At 47.1% G+C, this 24,946-nt stretch overlaps 1 protein-coding gene and 1 non-coding gene across 3 annotated transcripts; one reads left to right on the top strand and one right to left on the bottom strand.

The window, feature by feature from the left end:
- Positions 1 to 7,456: 7,456 nt before the first annotated feature.
- SLC1A6 (solute carrier family 1 member 6) lies at positions 7,457 to 22,823 on the top strand. 2 transcript variants are annotated; one of them, XM_022558669.3, is made up of 9 exons: positions 7,457 to 7,661; positions 8,427 to 8,564; positions 10,081 to 10,285; positions 11,039 to 11,081; positions 11,503 to 11,846; positions 15,272 to 15,505; positions 16,850 to 17,044; positions 20,878 to 21,012; positions 21,863 to 22,823. In XM_022558669.3, the coding sequence occupies exons 1-9, from the start codon at positions 7,457 to 7,459 to the stop codon at positions 22,056 to 22,058; spliced, it is 1,695 nt and encodes a 564-aa protein (XP_022414377.1). In that variant the 3' UTR covers positions 22,059 to 22,823. The 2 variants fall into 2 exon arrangements, with proteins under 2 accessions (XP_022414377.1, XP_089761310.1); XM_089905184.1 differs by lacking the exons at positions 10,081 to 10,285; positions 15,272 to 15,505; positions 16,850 to 17,044; positions 20,878 to 21,012; positions 21,863 to 22,823 and having other exon boundaries at positions 11,503 to 11,616.
- TRNAR-CCG (transfer RNA arginine (anticodon CCG)) lies at positions 15,866 to 15,938 on the bottom strand. Its single transcript has one exon. It is a non-coding gene; the product is annotated as a tRNA-Arg (tRNA).
- Positions 22,824 to 24,946: the final 2,123 nt, after the last annotated feature.

Below are 24,946 nucleotides of genomic sequence, written 5' to 3'. Positions count from 1 at the left end.
CAGCACTTCAGCACTGTGTCTGGGGCCACTTCAAACAGCAAAATCAACAAAAAGCACAAAAATGGGGAAAATGCAGCATTAAACAGACCGCGGAAAGGACATTTTTTACAGAATGACACCTGAAACAAGAAGGTAGAGGGTTGCCTTCTTTGACCTTAGCTGGAAACTTGACCTTAGCATATCAACCAGTTCAAATTTTTTACCATGCTGAGCATGTCTGCTAATGGCCACAAAAGTGCCATGGGTATCTATTTTGGGGTCACAGATAAATTTTAGCAAGTAGGTGAATTTGCAAATATGGAATCCTCACATAAGGAGGATCAACTGTATGAGAATCTTGCTTTCTTTTTATTAAGCTAGTCATTAAACAATGTGTAAAAGTGTAAAACATTGCCACTCTTCTAATAATTTTTTTCTTGTTTTGGAAAATATAGCTATTTTCATAAAAATCTGCTATTTATGTTAACATGTAATGAATTTATTATTATGCTAAAATGAACAAATATTGAAATACTTTCTCAGATTTATTTGCAATAAAGATTAATAGGTATAACTTATACAGACAAAAACTCTTTCAAGTCCTCCATCATCATTTTTTTCCCCTCCGTGATTTTTTTTAACCAATAGACACAATTTCTTAGAATAGTTTTAGATTTACAGAAAGATTGAAAAGATAGTGCAGAGTTCCCATATCCCTTCACCTCTCCCCCAAATTTCCCCTATTATTAATATCTTCCATTAGGAGACACACTTGTTACAATTAATGAGCCAATATTGATACATTAGTATTAAAGTCTTTAATAGTATTAAATTCTAATAAATCTTTATTAAAGTAAAGATACATTAGTATTAAACCCTATTCAGATTCCCTCAGTTTTCTCCTAATATCCTTTTTCTGTTCCAGGAACACATGCAGGACCCCATATTACCCTAGATATCATGTCTCCTTAGGCTCTTCTTTACTTGTTTTAGACTTTCCTTGTTTTTATGACTTGACAGTTTTGAGGAGTACTGGTTAGGCATATTGCAGGATGCCCCTTATTGGAATTTGCATGACTTAAAAAAAATCATGATTAGACTGGGGTTGTGAGTTTTGGGGGATCCTCCTTAATTTTAAGAGTGTAAAGTGATTTCAAGACCCAATAGTTTGAGAACCACTGATGTTTCTTCTTCTTATTTTGTGTGAAAGAGCAAGGGGTGCTCTGTCTTCCAGCCTCTAGCACAGCTTGAGGCGTAGTGGGTGGATGAACGATAAATATGTGTGGAGGGAATAACTGTATGAACCAGGACCTCAGGGGCAGCTCGAGGCTCAGAAAAGGAGGCAGAATCATCTGTGCACAGCTGGTGACTGAAACAGAGGGAGTGTGAAGGTTTCAGGGAGGAGTTGCAGGTGTGGCCCAGGAGAACCTGACATCTGGGGCAGGGGTTCAACTTCAGCCAGACATTGAAATCATTTGAGGAGCATTAAAATATGCCTGAGCCCCTCGCCCAGGGAAGCTGACGAAATTGGTCTGGGGTACCACCTGGGTATCAGAATTTTTAAAGGCTCCCCTGGTGATTCTAAGGTACAGCTAAGTTTGAGAACTGCTTATCTAGAAGGTATTGTGTCAAGAAGGAGAGTGGAGGCTGTATGCACAAAGAATTGGAATTGGGGTGGCTGCTCCCCGGCTGTGTGACCTTGGTCAAGTTACTGAACCTCTCTGAGAGCCTGTCTCCTCGTCTGCAAATGAGGGTAATGATATCTACTGCATAGGGGTGTGTAGATTAAATATGAGTAAAAGAGCCTGCCTAGACTAGGAAGTTGCCGTCAACAATTGCTCAATAACAATAATAATAGCAAACATGTATTGGGTTTTTATCACATGCCATGCTCTGTGCTCAGCTCTTAAACATGGCAATTACTTTTCAGGAGAGGTAGGAGATATTGGAAACAGCCAAGTCAGTGCCATTTGGGAAGAAAAGCAAAATCAACATTGCCCGGTGTATTCTAAAGAGTGCAAAGAATAATATTAATTACAATACTAACAGCAGTGATTTGCCTCCCACTTGCACAATGCTTCACGCTGCAGGGAGGATTTCCATGCTCACGCACTTCAATTTTCTCAGCTTTAATTTTCTGTGGGGTCGACAGAGTCATCTCCGTTGTTTAAACGAGAAGACCAGGCACAGAGAGGGAGAGGGGCTGGCTCAAGCTCACACAGCGGCCAAGTGGCCAAGGATGGAATGTGCGCCCCGAGGGAGAAGAGGGGCAGCCGAGCCCACGCAGAGGCTGCGCTCACTCGGACGCTCACGCCCGCGCCATCCCCAGACCTCCGCTGAGGATGCGGGCTTGGGCCCAGTGGTGCCAGGGCCTTGTCCGCGCGCTCTCCAGGGATATTCTGGCCTCGGGAGGGCTCAGGAGGCGGCGGGAGGCTGGGGCTCGGAGGCGCGGCTCTGAGCTGGGGGGCGGGGGCTAGACGAGAGAGAGGCCAACCACCCCGCCTACCCCAGGATCCCCTCCCTCCCCAAACAGGCAGCGCCCTTTCTCCCAAGCTGCAGCTGAGCCAGGGCTGGGCGCGGGGGAGGCTGGGGGCATCCCGGAGGGGATCCCGCCCCCGCCCCCCACCTCCAGCGACCCGGGGCCCCCACACCCACGTGAACGCAGGGCTGGCGCCGATCCCACTCGCTGCACAGCGCGTCGCGGCTCAGCGCGGGTACCTCGGCCTCTTGGTCCTGGAGCCGGCGCTGCGCGGTCTCTGGCGGTTCCCCCCTGCCCTGGCCGGGCGCTTCTCTGGGCTCCGGCTTCTGCCTCCCGGCGCAGCGCGTAGGCGGACACGCGGGCAGGCCGCCCCCGCAGCTCCTGGCCCTGGTGAGTGGGAACACCACGGCTCCTCGAGGGCGGGGGCTCTGAGGTTCGGGGCAGGCGGGATCCGAGGCCGGCTTGGCCTACCCTGGGGTCGGGCGGGTGGGGCGCCCCCTGCGCCCACGTTCCCATCTCTCGGCTGCTCTTTGTCTCAGCTGCTCCCTGACTCTTAGAGTCGTAGCCTCCGCTCATCTCCCCGTAGCCCTGATCAGTTTCCTATCGCCTTAGTTACCCCAGATTCTCCCTGCCCATCTCCCTTCTCATCCTGTCCCTCTATCCCTGGCCTCTACTGGTGGGCAGGTTTCCATCTCTGCCTGATGCCTGGTCCCTTTCCGGTGCTTGGTTCCCTTCCCTATCTGGGGCTTATTCCTCCAACTCCGGAGGGACCTGGTTGTGACAGACTTTGGCCATCGCTGCGGGGGGCGGGGGGCTGGGTCCGAAGTTGTGTGTGGGGTGGTGATGGTGTGTGCGTTTGTGTGTGAGACTGAATTTATGAGTAGGGTTGCCTTCCCAAAGAGGTGGGTGGGCCTGAATGTTTAAATGTGGGAAGGAATTTGGATGTCTGAAGTTTTGTGTCCCAAGTTGTGCGTTGTGTATAGGAATGGCATTTCTGCAAATGCCATATGGAGTTTCATTTACAAGGGGTGTTGTGCAAGGACGTGAAGGTGTGTATGTATGGGGTTGTGTGTCTGAGAAGGGGTGTGGGGTTTTGTGTCTGACGGCATTCATGAATGTGTCAAGTGTGTGTGTGTTTGTGTGTGTAGGAATTGTATGACTGATGCTGCATGAATGGAGTTGCATTTCTTTTTTTTTTAAATTGAAGTATAGTTGATGTACAATATTATATAAGTTACAGGTGTGCAACATAGTGATTCACAATTTTTAAAGGTTGTACTCCATTTATAGTTATTATAAAATATTGGCTATATTCCCTGTGTTGTACAATATATTCTTATAGCTTATATATTATAGCAATATAGCTTATTTTATACGTAATAGTTTGTACCTCTTAACCCCCTACCCCTAAGTTGCCCCTCCCCCCTTCCCTCTCCCCATTGGCAGCCACTAGTTTGTCCTCTATCCCTGTGAGTTTGTTTCTTTTTTGTTATATTCACTAGTTTGTTGTATTTTCTAGATCCTACATATAAGTGATATCATAGTGTTTGTCGTTCTCTGTCTGACTTATTTCACTTAGCATAATACTTGGAGTTGCCTTTCTGAAAGTGTGTGGGTTGTATGTTGAACAGTTCTGTGTGTGTGAAACTGTGTGTCTGTGTGCAGTTGTGTATATGTCAGTTGTACACAACAGGTGTGTGAGGTTGTGTGTTCAAGTGTGTGTATGTGGTGTGTGATGTATGTGGTTTCCTCCTTGTCTTTCCCTGCCTTCACTCACTCCTCAGGCTAGCAGAGTATTGAGATAAAATGTATGGAAAGCATCCTTGTTTGCCCACTGTAGGCTGCTTCAGCTTTAGAATGTAGGAGTTCCTTCCTTTTTGCCCCTGGCTCTGAGGGATGCCCCTCTCATCACATCTAAGAGTCTGGAGGTTGTGAGAACCAGGTGGGGGACCCGTCCTTGAATCCCTGAAGATCCTGGAACACTAGAAGGGCCGTTTCCTGAGTAGGAAGCCTAAGAAACAGGGCCAAGAGAAGGCGTAGGACCAGGAGAGACTAGAAAAGAGAGAATCCAGGGTGAGGGGAGAAGGCCCCCGGGGGTCCAAGAGAGACTGAGAAGGGGCCAAATGGAGGCCAAGGTCCTGGGAAAACAAGTTCAAGTTAAGCATTGCTTAGCAAGTAATGCAGTCAGGACCGAGCAATGTTGATGGGAGACCCTCTCCCTTGTCAGCATTGTTCTCAGTCCTCAGTCATGTGTCTGTTGGATTTCTGCTTTTTATTAACCTTGGTTGTCATCTATTTCATGCTCACTAGGTGCTGTTGTAAGTGTCGCGTGAATGGGGCCATCAAAGCCACACAGAAAGTGACCAGCTCCTGAAAGGTGGAGTGGGATTTGAAACAAAGAGCTCATGTACGCTCTTCCTCTAGGCCAGGGATCTCCAAAATTTTTCAGTAAAGGGCCAGAGAGATTGTATGGAGACCCATAAAATCTCTGTTCCGACAGCTCAGCTCAGCACTTGTAGCACAAAAGTAGCTGTAGACAGTACATAAAGAATGAGTATGGCTATGTGCCTATAAAACTTTACTTACAAAAACAAGAAGCGGGCCAGAATTGGTCCTTGGACTATGGCTTGTACATCTCTGCTCTGTACCAGTTTTTGTAAGGGAGAGATAGGAAATAGACAAAACTAGCTCTAGAGCTTTTTGTGACTCGTTTGGATCTCAGCCGGATAAACAGACGAAGAATATTGAAATCAGACCCCTATCTTACACCACTCACAAAAATTAAGTTGAAGTGGATACAAGTCATAAACATAAGGCCTGACACTGTAAAACTGCTAGAGGAAAATGTAAGGTAGAAGCTGCTCAACTTTGGTCACAGCACTGATTTTTCTTTTTTTTTTTTTTGATATGACACCAAAAGCACAAACAACAGAAGCAAAAATCAAGTGTGACTACATCAAACTTAGAAGCTTCTGCACAGCAACAGAAACAACAAAATGAAAAGGCAACCTACAGAATGGGAGAACAATTTTGCAGACCATATATTGGATAAGGGGTTAATATCCAAAATATATAAAGATCTCATACAACTCAATAACAAAAATCATCAACAATCTGATTGAAAAATGGGCAGAGGAACTAAATAGTCATTTTTCCAGAGAAGTTGTCCACATGGCCAAGAGCTGCAGAGGACTGTTCAGTGGGAGCTGTGGCCTTAGGTAGAGGAATACAGTCAGTGCCAAACAGGGGCCTGGCAGGGGGAGCTGAGAGAATGCTCCACCTACATCTCCTCCCACCTTCCATTCTCCTGCTGTTTTCTACTGGCCAGACTGAAAGGGCAAGGGAGCCCGGGCAATGCCAACTGTAGTGGTCAGCCTTTTGCCTGGGGATGAATCTATAGGGATAACAGAATTGTCAGTATGCCTACAAGAGGGGTGATGCCACTTTTTGCTGTGAGATCAGTATAGGTAAGCCTGCTTATCTTTCTGGAACAGGAGGTGCCCAGGGCCCACGAGACTTTTAGGGACACCCATGCAAACGTTTTCGCTTCTTTTGAAATCAGAATAAAGAATTTAACTTTCAAGTCAAAGAAAACGTTTTAATGTGTAATATTACTGTTCTCATCTAAAAAATTGGGGTGAAATTTACACAACAGAAAACCAACCATTTTCAAGTGGCATTCAGTGGTATTTAGTTCATTTGCAACATTGTACAACAACCACCTTGCTCTGGTTCCAAAATAATATATTCCTTTTTATACCAATTTGGCATACCAAATTATACCAAATATAATTTTAATATATATTTTAATGGAGGAAAGGGCCATGAAGGCAAATTTTCCTCAGACTCATGAAGGCAAATGTTCCTCACAATTTCCAAGCTGCCCTATACATGGAAGGTGTTTAGTTGGTAAAAGGATAGGCAAGTTTTATTTCTTATATGCATTTTATTTAACGTGTATTAAGATATAATAAGCATTTCAAGTAATGACCTAAAGTTTCCAGTTTGGATTACAATTATTTAGGTAAGTAAATAAGATGACATGGATATGGATGAATGTAAAGAGTCTGAAGTTTGGGAAACAGGGCCTGGCACCCCAGAGTGACTCTGAACATCACATTTTTCTTCAAAAATGGATCCTGAGGGGCTTCCCTGGTGGCGCAGTGGTTGAGAGTCCGCCTGCCGATGCAGGGGACGCGGGTTCGTGCCCCGGTCCAGGAGGATCCCTCGTGCCGCGGAGCGGCTGGGCCCGTGAGCCATGGCCGCTGAGCCTGCGCGTCCGGAGCCTGTGCTCCGCAACGGGAGAGGCCACAACAGTGAGAGGCCTGCGTGCCGCAAAAAAAAAAAAAAAAAGGATCCTGAGGAGGTGCTGGGATCAAGAGTGATCACCATTTCCATCCCATGGGACTCTCCCTCTCCCTGTTGCTCACTTGGGCATTCACACAGAGCAGCTGCATTTGTTGGGCACGAACTGTTTGCCAGGCACCTGCTGATTCTGTCGTTGCGGAAAGCCCATTTGGTGGCACCTCCAGGCTAGACGCCAAGCTGTATTAATTTGGGGGGCTAACCACAGAGTGCCTTGTTTAAGGCTCTGAGTGAAGTTGATGCTCAGCAAAGATTTGTTAGTCTGGTTTGTGAGCTGCATCAGCTCTCAATTACTTGTGATGATCTCGTGAGATAAGGAGGGGTCTGGAGTTAGAGAACGGCAAAAACGTCCATTATATTGTGACCTACTCCTCTGTCTCTTCCCAGCCATGCCTGGGAGTGATTCTGGAGACCTTGATCTTTTTCTGCCAGGACATGACCCTTGAACCCCTGGCAGTGTTCTCAGGTGGCCCAGCGCAGGCACATCCCAACAGACCGACGCCGCCCCTCCCCTGCTCTTTGGACTCTCTCTGAGTTCATCACCAGCTTCTTCCACCTTTCCCCTCCTCCCACATCCACCTTATGTCCGGCCCCTCACCAGGCCCGGGCCCCTTTGTACCCCGCAGGTAGACGATGAGCAGCCATGGCAACAGCTTGTTCCTGCGGGAGAGTGGCCAGCGGCTGGGCCGGGTGGGCTTGCTGCAGCGGCTGCTGGACAGCCTGCAGCAAAGAGCGCTGAGAACGCGCTTGCGCCTGCAGACCATGACGCGCGAGCACGTGCTGCGCTTCCTGCGCCGGAACGCCTTCATCTTGCTGACCGTCAGCGCCGTGGTCATTGGTGAGTCGTCTGGGAGGGGCGGGCTCTGCCCCCGGAGGGCGAGGACTTGAGGGAAGTTCCCCGCACAGCATATTTCTTCCCTCCACTTACTTCTTCTCACCTGCACAGGTGCACACGTCCACCCTTCCCCCTCCCCAGGACGCGCTCACACAAATAAGTATACATTCTTGCAAACACATCTGTGGGTACACACAACGTTTCATCTATATGCATGTGTATATACGGGCATAAGTGTACACCATACAAACGCACGCTTTCTGCATACGAACACACAAACATGAACACGTTTTTATGCATGCACAAAACGTACAGGTGCAAAAAAGTAAACACACGCTTGCACACATATACTAGAACTTATAAACACGTTCACACACACATGCATTCCTCTGCACACACAACGGCCCACTTAAGAGCTTGAATACATGTGTACCCCCATGCTTGAAAACAGTAACATACACACACAAGTCATACCTGTATACACACGTGGGAAAAACCTGTGCATCTCATATACATGGACCCTCATATACATGGACAGATACATGTGCACAAGTGAGTACACACTATCACATATGTGTGCATATGTACACATGAATGTGTGCATTTACACACATGTCAACATAATAACACATAAATTCATACATTCCACAATGTACACACAAACACGCACACTCATAGAATGTTTCTCTCTTTCTTTCACATCTACCCACACACACGCCCTTCTTGGGATGGATGGTCAACCCTACAGACCCCTCATTTTGGCCCTAGGGGTCAGCCTGGCCTTTGCCCTGCGCCCGTACCAGCTCAGCTACCGCCAGGTCAAGTACTTCTCTTTCCCTGGAGAGCTTCTCATGAGGATGCTACAGATGCTGGTGCTGCCACTCATTGTCTCCAGTCTGGTCACAGGTGAGAGAGCCCAGGCCAGTGTCGGCCTCCAAGACCCATCCCAGAGTCCAAGCTCAGACCTGGAGCCACGGCTGTTCCAAGCATGGGACCACCTCCCCAACTCAGGACCTCAAACATGGAGCATGCACGTAGCTCTGAGTCTTTGGCCAAAGCCCTGATCCCAATCAGACCTGGGTTCCAGAACCCAGGTGACCTGCAATACTTATCTCAGTAGCTTTCCTGTACGTTTCCTTGGAGGTAAAATACCAGCCTGAGAGGGGCTTAGTATCATCCAGAGATGAAAGGAAGGCTGTTGTGGGGCAGCCAGGGAAGGTAGCTGGGATGTGGTGTGGAAGGTAATGGGATGGGACGTGGATGAAGGTGTTTGAGATACAGGTGACAGGATGGTGGGTGGAGGGGGGGTGGAAGTATGGATGGCCTATGCAGGGGTTGGCAAACTTTTTCTGTAAAGGGACAGGTAGAAAACATTTTCAGCTTCAAGGACCATGTGGTCTCTGTTGCAACCCTTCAATTCTGTTGTAGTGCAAAAGCAGCAAGCAGATTAGCTTGTAAACAAATGGGCATGGCAGTGTTCCAATAAAACTTTATTTACAAAAACAGGCAGCGGGCCAGATTTGGCCCATGGGTGGTTGATTGCCAATCTCCAGATTTTGGGATGGGTACGAAGATAAAGGGAAGGAAGAATGATTTCTTGGGTTGGGTTTCCTTAGAAGCAGAGACTGAGAAGGGGCTATTTGCACAAGTGATTTATTGAGGGGTAGCTCTCAAGAGAAACCTATGAGGAAGTGAGGTGAGCAGGATGGGATGGGGAAAGAAGCTAAGTAGAAATGTGGGTTCAGAAGAAGGTTGGCCTCTCAGCCTGATCCCACGGGGAGCTCTGGAGAATGCGCAACACTACAGAATTATTCTCCACAACTCTGCCCCCGTCTAAATCAAAGGAGCTGGCCTTTTGAATCCCTGTACCAATCAGTCATTGGCTCTCGGTCTCCCATGGGGACTTTGTGGGTGAGTAAGCTCCTGTTCTGCTGAGGGCAGCCCTCAACAGAAGGGGGCAGCGTGAGTTGTTAGCAGCCAACATGCTCAGCTGTGGAAGGATGGGTGTATCAGCATGATAAAGGGTGTCTTGATAGGGCACCAAAAGTATCTACTACAGATAGTGTATAGTGAGCTGGGTCGGAGGGAGGTGTGACTTTGGGGTGGATAGGAGGATGAAGAGAGCCATGCAGATGAGCTTATGGTGCAAAATAGGGGTGAATAGAGGATGGAGTGGGGGTTGAAAATGCTGGCTTGGAATAGAGGGAAGGTTAGTGAAGTGGTGCTTGGGATAAAGGATGGAGTGGAAGGTGTATTTGGAACATAGAATGGGAGTTGGAGGATGGCGATGTGGGGTGGGGCAAAGGAGGAGGGATGCTTGGTGGAATGGTTGTAGCAGTGTGGGGAGTGTGGAGCAAATAGATGGGAGAGTGGGTGGTGGGGTGTGGATGGGGCTGCTCGGGCTGCACCACCTGTCCTCCAGGTATGGCGTCCTTGGATAACAAGGCAACAGGGCGGATGGGGATGCGGGCAGCTGTATACTACATGGTGACCACTGTCATCGCGGTCTTCATCGGCATCCTCATGGTCACCATCATCCATCCTGGGAAGGGCTCCAAGGAGGGGCTGCACCGAGAGGGCCGGATCGAGACCGTTCCCACGGCTGATGCCTTCATGGACCTGGTCAGGTGACGTCCTTTCTAATTTTGATGGGAATTCCAGCCCTACATGTAACAACCTATACTCAAGGGGAGACAAAGGGGACAGGCTAATCCAGCCTGGAAATGCAACACCCAAGTTGGGCCTAGTGTTTTTGGTACCTATTTTCTGTCCTGGAGCCTTGCATAAATCCTCTGAGAGCAGCTTACTCCTAGGGTATGATCTTTTGACCCGTAGGCTAGGGAGGCTATAATTGCAGCATCTTGAGATGGGCTCAGGACAAATGGTATTTGTCTGGTGTTCCCAAGATCCATTGGAAGGTGAATGATTCTCTTAAAGTAGCAAGATTTTGCCTGCCAGAATCAAGGCTGGTCATAGTTCTGCCCTAGTCACTGACTTGGGGGGAGCTTTCCGTGTTTTTTTTTTGGAGACATCACTGTGTGTGAATTGAAGTCCCTGAGGTGGCATAGGGTCGTACCAAAGGGCTCAGAAAGGCCTGAATTTGAGGTCCATCTGTACCCCTGAGGAGTTGTGTGGCTTTGGGTAACTTACATAATTTCTTTGTGCTTTGGTTTCTTTGTATGTAAAATGGGGACATCAATAACACTCCCTTTTAGGATTATTGTGGTGTTTAAATCAGGTCCCATAGGTAAGGCACTTAGATCGGTTTTCAGATGTTGGCTTCTATTATTATCGTTGCCATTGCAATTATTATTACTGTTATCAGTCTAGATTCTCTTCTAAGGTCTAACCACGTTCATTCATCTGATGTTTTTCTGCAGAAATATGTTTCCGCCCAACCTTGTGGAGGCCTGCTTCAAACAGGTCAGGGGGAAGTACATAGTCTGATCAAGGAGGTTTGGAGGGTTGGGGGAGCTTGCTGCTGAGTGAATGGTCCAGGAGTGAGGGATGGGAAGAAGGACCTGACAGAGCATTGCCCAGGGGCTTTTGGAAGAGCCTGAAAGAATGTGCTTTCTATTGGTGTGGTGATCAAGGCAAGGTTAGAGAGAAGGACTTAGGTCAAAGGCTGCCTGGGGATGGTAATGGAGGAGGAACCAAGGCTTCTGATCATAGACAGTTGAGGAGACAGACCCCAAAACCTGTCTGAGCATTGCCCAGGGAGCTTGTGAAAAATGCAGAATCTATACTCATTCTTCCATTCATTGGTTGTTCACTCCCTCATTAACCTGTTTATGCACTCAATTTACTATGCATTGGTCTATGGCCCAATATCTCCTTATTTCAGTTTAAGACGCAGTACAGCACGAGGTTGGTAACCAGGACCATTGTGAGGACAGATAATGGATCTGAGCTGGGCACCTCCATGCCTCCTTTATCCTCAATGGAGAACGGAAGCAGCCTCTTGGAAAATGTCACACGGGCCATAGGCACCTTGCAGGAGGTGCTGAGCTTTGAGGAGACTGTGCCTGTGCCTGGCTCAGCCAATGGCATCAACGCCCTGGGCCTCGTGGTCTTCTCAGTGGCCTTTGGGCTGGTCATCGGTGGCATGAAACACAAGGGCCGAGTCCTGCGGGATTTCTTCGACAGCCTCAATGAGGCTATTATGAGGCTGGTGGGCATCATTATCTGGTGAGTGCTGGGCTGTGACAAGGGCGGGGTGGTGGTGGTGATGGCACACAGAAGGGTGTTGTCAGGGCTGGGAAGTCAGGCTGTGGGGCAGCTCCTGAAGTGGTTGTTGGGACCACTTGGCCAAAGTCATTTATATATGCATTGGTTAATTCACACCCTCACTCATTCACTTACTCATTCATTCATACCTTTGTGCAATGATTTATTCACTCATTCACTCCCTTGTTTATCTATTTATTCACTCATTTATTCATTTGTACTCAAGCTTCTGTGCATTGTTCATTCACTCCATCATTTATCTATCTTCTCATTCTTCTATGGATTGGCCAAATTATCCATTCATTTATTTATTTATCTTCATTCTTCCATGAATTGGTTCACTCGTTTTCCCATTCATTTGTTCATTTTTCTTTGCATTGGTTAAGTCACTCATTCATTCACTCATAAATTCATTCACAAACTCATCCATGCATTAGTTAATTCTTTGATTGATTGATTGATTTACTCACTAAGTCATCTATTCATTTGGACTCATTCTTTGACTCACTTGTTCATCTCTACATTTGTTATTCTCTCATTCACTCAATCAAATATTCCTTGCATTCTTTCATCCATTTGCTTAACCCACTCATTAATTCACTCACCCATCATTCATGTCTCATTTGCTCATTTTCTCACTCATTTATCCGCTCACTGATTATTCCTTAATTGACACATTCATTCATTCATTCTTTAAATCCCTTCATTCTTTCAGCAGACATTTTCCCAGGCTGACTTTATTTTGAACTCTGGAATACAGAGATACATTGAATTCAGTCCTTGTCCTCAAAGAGCTTTCAAAGTCTTGGAGGAGACAGGCACATATTAGATAAATATGATACAAGATGGAAGGTTCTAGAGTCAAGAGACATTAAAAAAGTGTAGATAAGTAAGCAGCCAATGAGGGATATGCAGTGAACTCTGTCTGGGAAGGTGAGGAGGAAGTCATGGAGACGTCCACCTCTTAGTTGGGTCTTGAAAGGTGAGTGGGAATCCAACAGGACAGGAAGAAAGGAGAGGCACTTCAAGCAGAGGGAATAGAACATGCAAAGCTCGAAAGAACCTGAGTTGTTTGGAGAATGGTAAGGAGTTCAAGAAGGTGGGAGCCTACCTAGGGAGTGGTGGTGGAAGATGTTAACGAGGCTGTCTTCCCAAATTGGGGAAGACTTTGTACATCATCCCAAATAATTTGAAAGTTGGGTGGGGGGCTAGAGGCTAAGTTGAGAGCTTGGAAAAGCAGCTGAGGGGATTGGGAGGGAAAGCTTATCAAGGACGAGCAAGAAGATTGAAAAGGAATATTGAAAACTCAACTGAATTGGGCACCATGAGTCTATAGCGATGTCCTTGGCACGTTTGGGAAAATATCCATATGTGCCAGGTAGCCGAGTATAGGAGGAAAGAAGTCATGTGCAATTGATCCAGAGTTGAGGAATTTTGCAGAGTGTGAGAAAGGAAGGATGGAGGTGAGGAATTTGAGAAAGGAGTTAACAGGTTATTCAGAGAGGTAGATCTGGAGTTGGAGACAAGTCAGCAACCACCCACCAGGGCTAACCTCGAGCCCAGCTTGGGGAATACAGATGTGGCTGGAGGAGTCCCCTGTATCCTCATTCCCACAACCTCAGCTTGGGTCTCACCATTTCTGACCTAAGCTGTTGCACCACCTCCCCAAGCGGTCCTCACCTCCTCATACATCCCCCATGACAATGACCAAGTGTGGACTTCAATTTCTAAAGAGACAGAAATAACAAAGGAAGTCTGGTGATGGGTGAATTATGGCATCACTGGCAGAAACTCACAAAACTAAGCAATGGGCTCTTTTGTGTGGAAAACAGGTGAGCCCCCTATGAACTTGCTTCATCTGTCTTCTCTACTCTTCTTTTCACTCACTGCTCCAGCTGTACTGGTCTTCTTTCTGCTCCTCCAGTACTTCTAGCTCACATCCATCTCACGGTCTTTGAACTGTGCCTGCAATGCTTTCCCCTCAAATACGCATGGTTCCTTTTCATCATTCAGGTATCAGCATAAATGTCACCTCTTCAGAGAAGCCCTCCCTGACCACTCATTCTTACAGCCCCACTCACTGATTCTCTTTTGTAGTTATCACCACCTGAAGTTTTTTGTTTTGTTTTGTTTTGTTTGTTTTTTGCGGTACACAGGCCTCTCACTGTTTTGGCCTCTCCTGTTGCGGAGCACAGGCTCCAGACGCGCAGGCTCAGCGGCCATGGCTCACGGGCCCAGCCACTATGCAGCATGTGGGATCTTCCCAGACCGGGGCACAAACCCGTGTCCCCTGCCTTGGCAGGTGGACTCTCAACCACTGCGCCACCAGGGAAGCCCGACCTGAAGTTTTTAATGACATATATCTCTGTGTATTGCATAGTTCCCCCATTAGGATGTAAGCACCATGAGGGCAGGGACCACGTGACTGGAACATAGTAGGTGCTCAATGGATATTTGTTGAGTGAATGAACAGATAATTTAATAAGACAGGCTGTTTATAATTAATTTTTATTGGAGTGTAGTTGATTTACAATGTTGTGTTAGCTTCTGCTCTACAGCAAAGTGAGTCAGTTATATTTACATACATATATCCACTCTTCTTCAGATTTTATTCCGTATAGGTCATTAGAGAATATTGAATAGAGTTCCCTGTGCTATACAGTAGGTTCTTATTAGTTATCTATTTTATATATAGTAGTGTGTATATGTCAATCCCAATCTCCCAATTTATCCCTCCCCCACCTTTCCCCCTTGGTATACGTAAGTTTGTTTTCTACAGCTGTGACTCAATTTCTGTTTTGTAAATAGGTTCATTTGTACAATTTTTTTTTACATTCCACATATAAGCAATATCGTATAATATTTAAGACAGGTTGTTTAAGATGTCTGTGGGAAATCCAGGTGAAATAACTTAGGGCTGGTGAATGAGTGAGAATATGTACTTATAGGAAAGAGAATAGGGGCATACAGGTTACAAATGTAGAGCAAAGAGTTGGGGGAAGTGAATAAGGGAAGTTAGAAGGCCAGAGGTAGGGAGTGTCTGGGCAATGTCTAGGGAAAAAGCCCTGAGGACTGTGATTATTTGGGGGGACTTGAATTGGGGGGTGGGTGAAGGAGAGACCTTATAAGAATGTATATGTTGGAGTTGTAGGAACTCTTCTGCTCTCTGTGGGCGAGCTGTGGGTAATCAGGAAGAAAAGGTGGGATTTATTTGTGGGACCCAGCCCCATTTGTTATTGTGTGGGGAAGGTTGGAGTGGAGTAGGGTGCTGTATGGTGTGTGTTGCCTGGCTCCAGGGTCTATGTTGGCAAAGCCTGGGGGATGCTGGCTCCAGGCTTGTAGGGGAGGTCATGAGGGAGGCCTGACAGGTGTCTGGCTTGGCCCAGGTATGCACCTGTGGGCATCCTGTTCCTGATTGCTGGCAAGATCCTAGAGATGGAAGACATGGCCGTCCTTGGGGGTCAGCTGGGCATGTACACCCTGACCGTCATCGTGGGTTTGTTCCTTCATGCCGGTGGCATCCTGCCTCTCATCTACTTCCTCATCACCCATCGGAATCCTTTCCCCTTCATTGGGGGAATACTGCAGGCCCTCATCACTGCCATGGGCACGTCTTCCAGGTATGGCCTTGCTCCTCACCACTGGTACCCTTCCTAGGTTCACTCTTTGCCTTTCACAGGCTCTCTTAGGAGTCCTGCCCTCTCTGCCACTACAGAACCTCATCTGGGTTGTATAGTAATGTCAGGTGCTCTTGAAGGTCTCCAGGTGGCTCAACACCTGGGCACTGATCTTTGTCCTGGGCTGGCTCTCCTAACCCCTTTCCCTCCTTTTCTGTTTCTCTATTTATTTCTTTATTTTTAAAATATTTATTTATTTGGCTGCGCTGGATCTTAGTTGTAGCATGTAGGATCTTCGTTGCCGCGTGTGGGATCGTTGTTGTAGCAAGCGGGATCTTTTTAGTTGCGGCATGTGGGATTCAGTTCCCTGGCTAGGGATCGAACCCAGGCCCCCTGCATCGGGAGCATGGAATCCTAGCCACTGGACCACCAGGGAAGTCCCTGTTTCTCTATTTAATATGGAGGGAGAACCAGCTGCAAATTTTGAGGTTAGGACAAAGGGTCCAACATGCCTCATGATCTCAGTCATTTTCTACCTCATAGGGTCTCATCTCCCCTTGAGATGGCCTCTGGGAGCTCCCTTGGCTTCCCTCTCTTTTATGGTTTCAGGGGTTTCATAAAGAGCTCCCCTCTCCACCATCAATCTAATTCAAAACAATCTGAGATGTATCACTAGAGCCAACCAGATGGAAGAAAAGTATCATTTTTATTGCTTGTAACACCTATTGGAGAATGTGCCTTTTGATCTGTGGCCAAGGAGGATTGGTGCCATCGTACCCCAGAATTAAACTCACCGGGTTGCCACAGGCATGGACACCCAAAGATCCCCTTTGTGGGTCCAGGATTCTCACTGCATGATATAGAGCTGACCAGACAGAGCACATGTTTTATGGACCAGCTGATCCCAAGTGGGGAGAGAGAGACCTAGAAGGTTAGTGTAGCTGAGGTCACTCCCTGAATAAACATGGGAAGTGGGGAATAGGAGTCTTCTGTAATATCCCTCTCTTAGCCCTGGGGTGTGGGAGCTCAGAAGGCCCTTTGCCTCCTTTCTGGGAGTGGGTAGTTAGAGTGAACTGGTGACACGAACTAGTGTCTAGTAAGTAGCCCTCAGCTATTGGTTTTAGGTGGGTCAAGAGACCTTCAGCCTGGGGCACCTCATTGCTGTGTGCTCTCTGTGTCATGAGGAGTTCCTCTTCCCCACGCACAGTCCTCAGCCTCTGAAATGTTAGACACCTGCCATCTTCCCCTTGCTCTAGCTCCCACTCTGCCTTCCAGTGTTCTCAGGGGGAGCCCTCCCTTGGCCCATTGCCGCCACTTATTCTCAGCCCTTGGGGTTCTCTCTCCCAGCTCTGCGACACTGCCCATCACCTTCCGCTGTCTGGAGGAGGGCCTGGGCGTGGACCGCCGCATCACCAGGTTTGTGCTGCCTGTGGGGGCCACCGTCAACATGGATGGCACTGCCCTCTATGAGGCCCTGGCCGCCATCTTCATCGCTCAGGTCAACAACTACGAACTCAACCTGGGTCAGATCACAACTATCAGGTGAGTTGGCCTTGGGTGGGACCTGCCGACAGCTGAGACCTAAGAAGTCATTAGCTTGGCTGGGGGTGTTGGAGGGGAGGGAGTCACAGCAAGAAGTAAAGGGAGCCTTTGGATGTTGGAAGGGGGATGTGTTGAGGGACGCAGGAAGAAATAAGACATGGTTCCTGAACTCAGGGAAGATGCAGTCTCGTGAAGGAAAAAGACACACTGGTGATGACGACGGTGATGACGGTGTTGGTGATGATGACGTAGATTACGGAGGTGATAGTGGTGATGATGTTGATGGCCAACATTTATAAAACCCTTGCTGTGTGCCATACACAGCATTAAATATTTTACAGGCGTGGGCTCTTTGAATGACGTCTCATGATGTCCTATGCATAGTTCCATTACTGCCCTTGCCAAATTATAAAAAATATTATCTTCTTCTTATGGGTAACGTAAGAGTTTTGGGAATCCAGAGAAGGGTTATGTAACTCAGCTGATGCTGTATGGCTTTCTTTTTCTTTCCATTTTCTTAGCCTCTCCCTAAATAGTTTCAACATCCAAACAGGTGACTCTTCCATCATCTTCTTTTCAAAGTTTGCTGACCTTTGGAATTCCAGCCACCTACTCTCGGGGCCATGTCCTGGACTTTGCCTCTGCTTAGCCTGCTCTGACATCTCGAGTATGTGCATCATGGCCACAGTGTCCAATCTCTCCATCCTCTTACTTTACTTCCCCTACATATTTTCTTTAATCCCATGAAAAGTTTTGCTCCTTCTACTCCTCTCATTCCCTCCATTATGGTTTCACTTTCCCTCTATGTGTTTTAGTTCAGTGCCTCTCAAACTTTTATGTGCGTACTAATCACTTGGGGGTCTTGTTCACAAGCAGATTCTGATTCAGTAGGTCGGGGTTGGGGCTTGAGATCCTGCATTTCCATCAAGTTCAGAGGTGATGCTGATGCTGCTGGTCTAGGGACCACACGTGGAACCGTGAGCTTCCAGACCAGAGAGTATGGCGCTTCATTCTTTCATTTTCTTGAGAGCGTCTTTGATATCCTTACCCCTTAGTCTTTCCAAATCCTCAACATCGGGGATTCAATCAACCACTTTATCTGTTCCTATGTCAAGGTGTCTGAACCCAGCTAGAGAAAAATCTACCCACTGTGGTGATTACTGCAGTGACCACTGCAAGACGACGCATTAACTTATCAGCTAAGTGTATTTCCACTCAGAAATCCCTTTATATCAGTGATTCAGAGTCTTGGCTACACATTAGCATTGCCCAAGACCACCTACTCCCTGAGGCTCTGACTTTGCTATGGTGGGGGTAGGGTATAGGCATTGGTATGTTTGTGAAAACTGCCCAGGTGATACTACTGTGCATCCAGGGTAGATAACTACCCAGTTATATGGTGGCACCATTATCCATCCCTCATTCCAAATCTTCACTCTATAATCTTCCAGTTCCATTCTCCAGTTTTCTTCCGCGTAAAAGATCATATTTCCTTACACCTCAGGGGTGTCATTGAGGTTACTGGGTGTGAATGGACCCAACTTTCTGCCCCCACAACTCAAATTTATTGTGGTATGCATCCATCCATGCTTTCTTTCCCCTGATCTCAGTTTAAACATGGATCTGTTGCTCTATTCAAAACTCATTCCTCTACAATTCCCCAAATCTCGTCCCTCCTATCTTCTCACTCTGTCAGCTACTCCATTGCTTACTTGCATTTTCAAATCCACTGCCTCTACTTGACCTTTCTCTATAGCATATGAAGGCATTCTGATGTCTCTCACATACTATAAAAATAAAGACCTTAGGCCTAGAATGCTAATGACCTCAGGGAAACTGGACTCCAGTGCCCATGCTCTTTAACGGAGCATCCTACCCTCCCTAACAGCTCTCTGCCCCTCTTGGCTACATAGGGATTGTGAATAAAGGCAGGTACCACAATGTCATGCAGTGTAGTACCAAGCTGGCTTGGATGGAAATACTGGTAACTGGGGTCAGCAGCAGGATGGAGTGCTCTCTCTTTTTATAGGGGTTCAGAGAGACCACTCTGCAGATAAGGAAAACAGGCTGAACTTGGGTCCCAATGGCTTAGGGACATTCAGGGATACAGCTTAAATCTGGGCACTATGGCTCATAGCATCTGGAGGTCCTGTGAGATGTTGAGCCCATGTGAAGTCCCTTCTACTATGGGTAGAGGAAGTCCCAGCTACCTTGTTACCACACAACCCAGAGATCTTTGAGTCTTATACCTCTGAGGCCTCTGAGTCTTTCTTCAAACAATCTTCCTTGCCTTTACAACAGAAGGCTGTGGTATGAGAAGCCTTTTCTAGGGGAAACCAAGGATGCAGTGAAGATGACATGAAGATAATTTCAAAGGAACACGTTTTGGTTTGTTTGTTTGTCTAGCTTAGGGTCCCAAACATTGCAGTGAGCACTTTTCACGGGAACTTTCACATTCTGGGGAGTAGAGAAGTCATCAAAAAGGGTAAGGACTTTTGAGGGGTGTTCTTAAATGGATCAGGGAACTGAGCATCACTTCTAGCTTCTAATCTATGCGAAGAGCTTGGTGGCAGTGGCCAGCTTGAGACCCATCAGGTAATTGCTTCAGAATTTAGTGGAAGATTGTGATTGGATGGTTAGGGATTCCTAGTTTGGACTGAATCTAAACAAAGTTTGAGTTGGATTATTGGATCCAGGTGGAATTAGCTGGATCTTACCATTCCATTGAGAGCATGATGCCTGCCTCCCAAGGGCATGCACAGATCACTGTTTACGCCAGGGCCAGCACTCAGAAGAGATATTCTCTCTCACTTAGGATAATAGTAATAATGACCCTTCTTGGGGCCCTATTCTCAAAGCACTGTTCTATTTTACTGCTCATAATAACCCCTCAAGGTAGGTATATGTCTACCATTCTATAGATGAGGGAATATAGGCTCTGAGTTTATGTCCCAGGGTGTACAGCTGACGAATAAAACCTGCTGGACCCCAAAGTCCATTCCCTGTTCGTGAGCCCAAATGTTTGCTCAATCACTGTTCTGTAAGAGATATCGTCTGTGTTAAGCACCTTGAGTAGCTCTATGTTCACGACTATAGAATTTGGGAAAGGACTTCAGAAGCCACCAGGGAGGGGGCGGGGCGTCAACCTCAGGGCCCTAACACCTTTCCTGGCAAGCCCAGTGGTTTTATAATTCTTCTTAGCACGCCATGCTAGACATCCGAATTGATGCAGGAGCTAAAATCTAGCCTACTTGTGATCCAGTCTGACCCTCTACTTGATGGTGGATCACCATCTCTTTCATTTTCTATGTGTTTTACCTTTTAGTTTTCCAAAACCTTATATGTGTAAATGTCTAATTTTTTAAATTCACTCAGCACCATAGACAATTTCTTCTTTTGACTCTAAATTTGGCCCACCTTCCGGAGTTCTGTTCCTGGCAGCTGGACCTGTCTATACTGACCTACCTACTTCTAGCATATGTGCACATGGGGAACTCAAGCTTCTGCTTTACGGCTGCTGCCCAGGTTGATTCTTCTGCCCTCTTCCAGTCCCCAGAAGCAACTGGTTAAATCCTTACTCTTGCATCTGCAATATGAATTGTTTAAAACCTCTATCATTGGGTGGACGTCTAACCAGATCCCAACAAAGGACAAGGGAACATAACTGCAATGGCATTCAATGAAAGTTGCTTTGGATTTGCTCTTTATTTTTGGGAATTTGATTTAAGATGCCCTGGGAAACTGACCCCTTCCCTTCTTTTGTGTCTCTTCTGACACCGCCTCATCTCTCCCTTCCCTCCTCCTGCCTCGCTGTGTTCTCTCTCCACATGCAGTATCACGGCTACAGCAGCCAGCATTGGGGCTGCTGGCATCCCCCAGGCAGGTCTGGTCACCATGGTCATTGTGCTCACCTCGGTCGGCCTGCCCACTGAAGATATCACGCTCATCATAGCTGTGGACTGGTTCCTGTAAGTGCTCTTCAGACTCTGGTACTATCAGTCCTCGAACCCACCACTCTCCCTGCAGCACTCCCAACACATGGGCTCTTATTCCAGCAAGGACAGAGTTCTAGAATTTTAGCGTGAAAAGGTGGCCTGGGGGAATATCCCAAGCCATGTGGATCCCAAATTCTATAGAGTTAACCTTGGGAAGTAGGGCAGGGAGGAGGTAAGCAATGGGGTCTTTACCCATTATCCAGAAAAGCCCTGCTGTACCTGTTTTATGTAGAAGTCACCAAAAAGGTGATCCTTGGGGGCAGAGCTGGCTTGCAAATTTAAAAAAAAATTCTCAACTTTAATTATTTATTTATTTATTTTTGGCCACGCTGTGTGGCTCAAGGGATCATAGTTCCCTGACCAGGGATTGAACCTGCACCTGTGGCAGTAAAAGCGCCGAGTCCTAACCACTGGACCGCCAGGGAATTCCCTCAACTTTTAAAAATAGGAGGTTTACATATAAAAATCTGGACTTTTGTCCCCACTTGGGAGCTGTCCCCTGGATCTGAGTCTCATTTAGTTGGTCTTCAGTCTGGCCTTGTTTACTCACAATGGTTACCTTCCTCATCCTGTATGCTGTTCAGCTCGTAACCCCTAATTTTCTATATCAGACGTTTACATTTTTTTTAAAAAGAGACTTGCCTTGCTAATAACAAATGTGAGCATATCAGAGCTCGGTCCACACTGTGTTAGACTGGAATGTGAACCCCAACTTTTAGGCACAAGGAGCTCCTGGCTGCTGCACCCTCTTCTCTGTGGAGCTCTTCAAACCTTGATTAACGGTGGCTTGTCTCTCCCTCCCCCCCGACCCCACCCCCTCCAGTGATCGACTTCGCACCGTGACCAATGTGCTGGGGGACTCTATTGGAGCAGCAGTCATTGAGCATTTGTCTCAGCGGGAGCTGGAGCTGCAGGAAGCTGAACTCACCCTCCCCAGCCTGGGGAAGCCCTACAAGTCTCTCATGGCACAAGAGAAGGGGGCGTCCAGGGGACGGGGAGGCAACGAGAGTGCCATGTGAGAGCCCCCAGCTCTGCCGCCTAGAGGAGGGAAGGGGGCTGGGGAGGGGGTTCCTGGGGAAGACCGCTGCATGAGTGACTGTGCACTGAACACACATGTTCTTTCCAGCGCGTTTGGGGGGAAACTGAGATAAAAAAGCAGGGATGAAAGATGTCTAAGGGCTCTGTTTCTCTCTGGGCATATGCTGAGAATTTGTGGGAGGGTGATGGGCAAGGCAGGGGAGGAGATGTTTTCCCTGGGATTGGGGCTAAGGGGAGCTTCAGGTTCCACAAGGTGAGCAATCAGCTCATGTTCCTCGTTTTCTCAAGGACTGGTGGAACTCGAGAAGGTAAAGAAAAACTACTATTTCTCCTAATAAAACAATATCCATGGCCTCTGTGTCGGGAGTCCCTATGACCACCTTCGGGTTTGATGATTTGCCGGAAGGACTCACAGAACTCGAAAAAGCTCTGATGCTCACATTTATGGTTTATTGCAGTGAAAGGACAGAGGTTAAAATCAGCAAAGGCAAAAGGTGCAGGGGGCAGGGGCCAGGAGAGACCAGGTGCGAGCTTCCAGTTGTCGTGTCCCAGTGGAATTGCATGGACAGCACTTATTTCTCCCAGCAATTATGTGTGACAACACATATGAAATACTGCCAACCATGGAAGCCCACCTGAGCCTTGGTGTCCAGAGATTTTATCAGGGTCTGTCATGTAGGTATGGAGTTCCTACTGACCTTCACAACTCACTCTTTTTTTTTTTTTTTTTTTTTTTTGTGGTACGTGGGCCTCTCACCGTTGTGGCCTCTCCCGTTGCGGAGCACAGGCTCCGAACGCGCAGGCTCAGTGGCCATGGCTCACGGGCCCAGCCGCTCCGCGGCATGTGGGATCTTCCCAGACCGGGACACGAACCCGTGTCCCCTGCATCGGCAGGCGGACTCTCAACCACTGCGCCACCAGGGAAGCCCCACAACTCTTTAGTGCCCCCAGAGGTCAAACTAATACAGCATTGCTAGGTTCCCAGGTAAACAAAAACAGGCATTCGTCATCAGCTACACTGTCAACACAGACTACCTGGCATGGATTAAGGCCTCAGGTAAACAAAGACACTTTTATCAGGCAGGATATTCCAGGGGCTTAGAGGTCATCTTTCAGGAGGCAGTCTAGGGCCAGTCCTTTATTTGGGATGTGCAGGCTTTGAGCACCCTTTATTCTCTGAGTTAACCCTTTACTTCATACACCCCATGGTTGGGAATAGGGGAAGCAGCTCCCATGGGGATGAGTAATTGGGACTTGTAGCCCTGACTCTTGACTTCTGGGACTAATTGGCCTAGACATCCCCATGCTGGTCTCAGGGGGCTCTGTGTCTCCTTACTCCACAAGGGTGGACGTTGGACTTTTAGCGTTATTTTCTTACAGCTTAATGAACCAAGTGGGACATTACATGAGACCTTACTAAAGGTGTGGGGAAAACACAAGTAAACAGAAGGTAACATGATTCTAGCTGCTATAGATATAACTCAACTCCATGATCCTTTTGTGCAAGAAACATGACATTAACTTTTCTAAATCAAATTAAGCTTCGTTTGAGCACCTACCTCTCCCAAAGAGGGGAGGGAAATTAAAGCATGGGTATGTTTTGAGATGCTCCACCCTCCATTCCTTAGGATCCTAAGAGAGCCCTTGAGCATAAGCAATTGAGAGAACTTGGGAGAAGAGCTCCAGAAATCTTTAATGTATTTTCAGTCACCATGGAGACAATTATGGTCAAAGTCTGGAAATAGTCCATGAAAAGGCAAAAGGCTCCTCCACTTATAAAACATCCTACTCTACATTTGACCATGGGTAACTTTTTTTGAGATCCCAGTCTCAAACCAGAATTTCAGCTTCTAGCCCCACCCACCCCATGGTCAGCATTCTGTGTCCCCAGAGGGCTCCTCTGGAAGCAAGGTATATTAGTTTTCTAGGGCTAACATGACAAAGTACCACAGACTGGGTGGCTTAAACAACAGAAATTTATTTTTGTTTTGGAGGTTGGAAGTCTGAGATCAAGGTACCAGGCGGATTAGTTTCTTCTGAGGCCCCTCCTTGGCTTATAGATGGCCGTCTTCTCACTGTGTCTTCACATGGTCTTCTCCGTGTGTGTGTCTGTGTCCTAATCTCCTTTTCTTATCAGGACACCAGTCAAATTGGAGTAGGGCCCACCTGAATGAACTCATTTTAACTTAACTACCTCTTTAAAGACCCTCTCTCCAAATACAGTCACATTCCAAGGTATGGGGAGTTAGGACTTCAACATATGAATTTGGGGGGGACACAACCCAGGCCATCACACAAGGTGTGACATACCAACAAAGGATGCATGGCTTATCTCCTCCAATCCTTGGAACCTGCTCCAGCTCTATTTTCTTTATAAGTCTGGGTTTTAAAGAATAAAGGAGCAAGGGAAACATAGATCACTTTTTTGTTGGGGGGGTTTGTGGCTTGGATTTGATTTTATCCCCTGGGACAAGAGAAATATAGATCATTTTTTGAGGGGAATTGTGGATTGGATTAGATAATCTTTTCATTCTTTCAATCCTTCATGCCAGCCAGAACAAGATAAATTTATCTCTGACCACAGAAGTTTTCTGTTGTAAAATATGTGACCTGCTTTCTGGGTTTATCCTGAAAAGAGAAGATGGATGTAACGTGGGGTGTGATCAAAGGCAGGCTGGAAGCTGCAAGCAAGAGATGGAAACTCATGAGGATGGAATAAAGCCTGTGACCAACTGTGTTGCTTCTGACCTCAGTGATGAGGGTTTTCTGCAGAACCCAGAGCCCTTTGTTATGGAGATAATCACACACACTTGGCCCAAGAGGCAGAGAGATTCAAAGAGGATCTAGCAGAATGTAGAACAGTTGCAGC

This window comes from Delphinapterus leucas, unplaced genomic scaffold (genome assembly GCF_059928025.1).
Source record: "Delphinapterus leucas isolate spDelLeu-1000000601 "Yukka" unplaced genomic scaffold, BTC_Dleu_Yukka2 spDelLeu_asBTCV2_sq25, whole genome shotgun sequence".
Taxonomy (NCBI): domain Eukaryota; kingdom Metazoa; phylum Chordata; class Mammalia; order Artiodactyla; family Monodontidae; genus Delphinapterus; species Delphinapterus leucas.
This window is presented reverse-complemented; position numbering and strand designations above follow the sequence as displayed.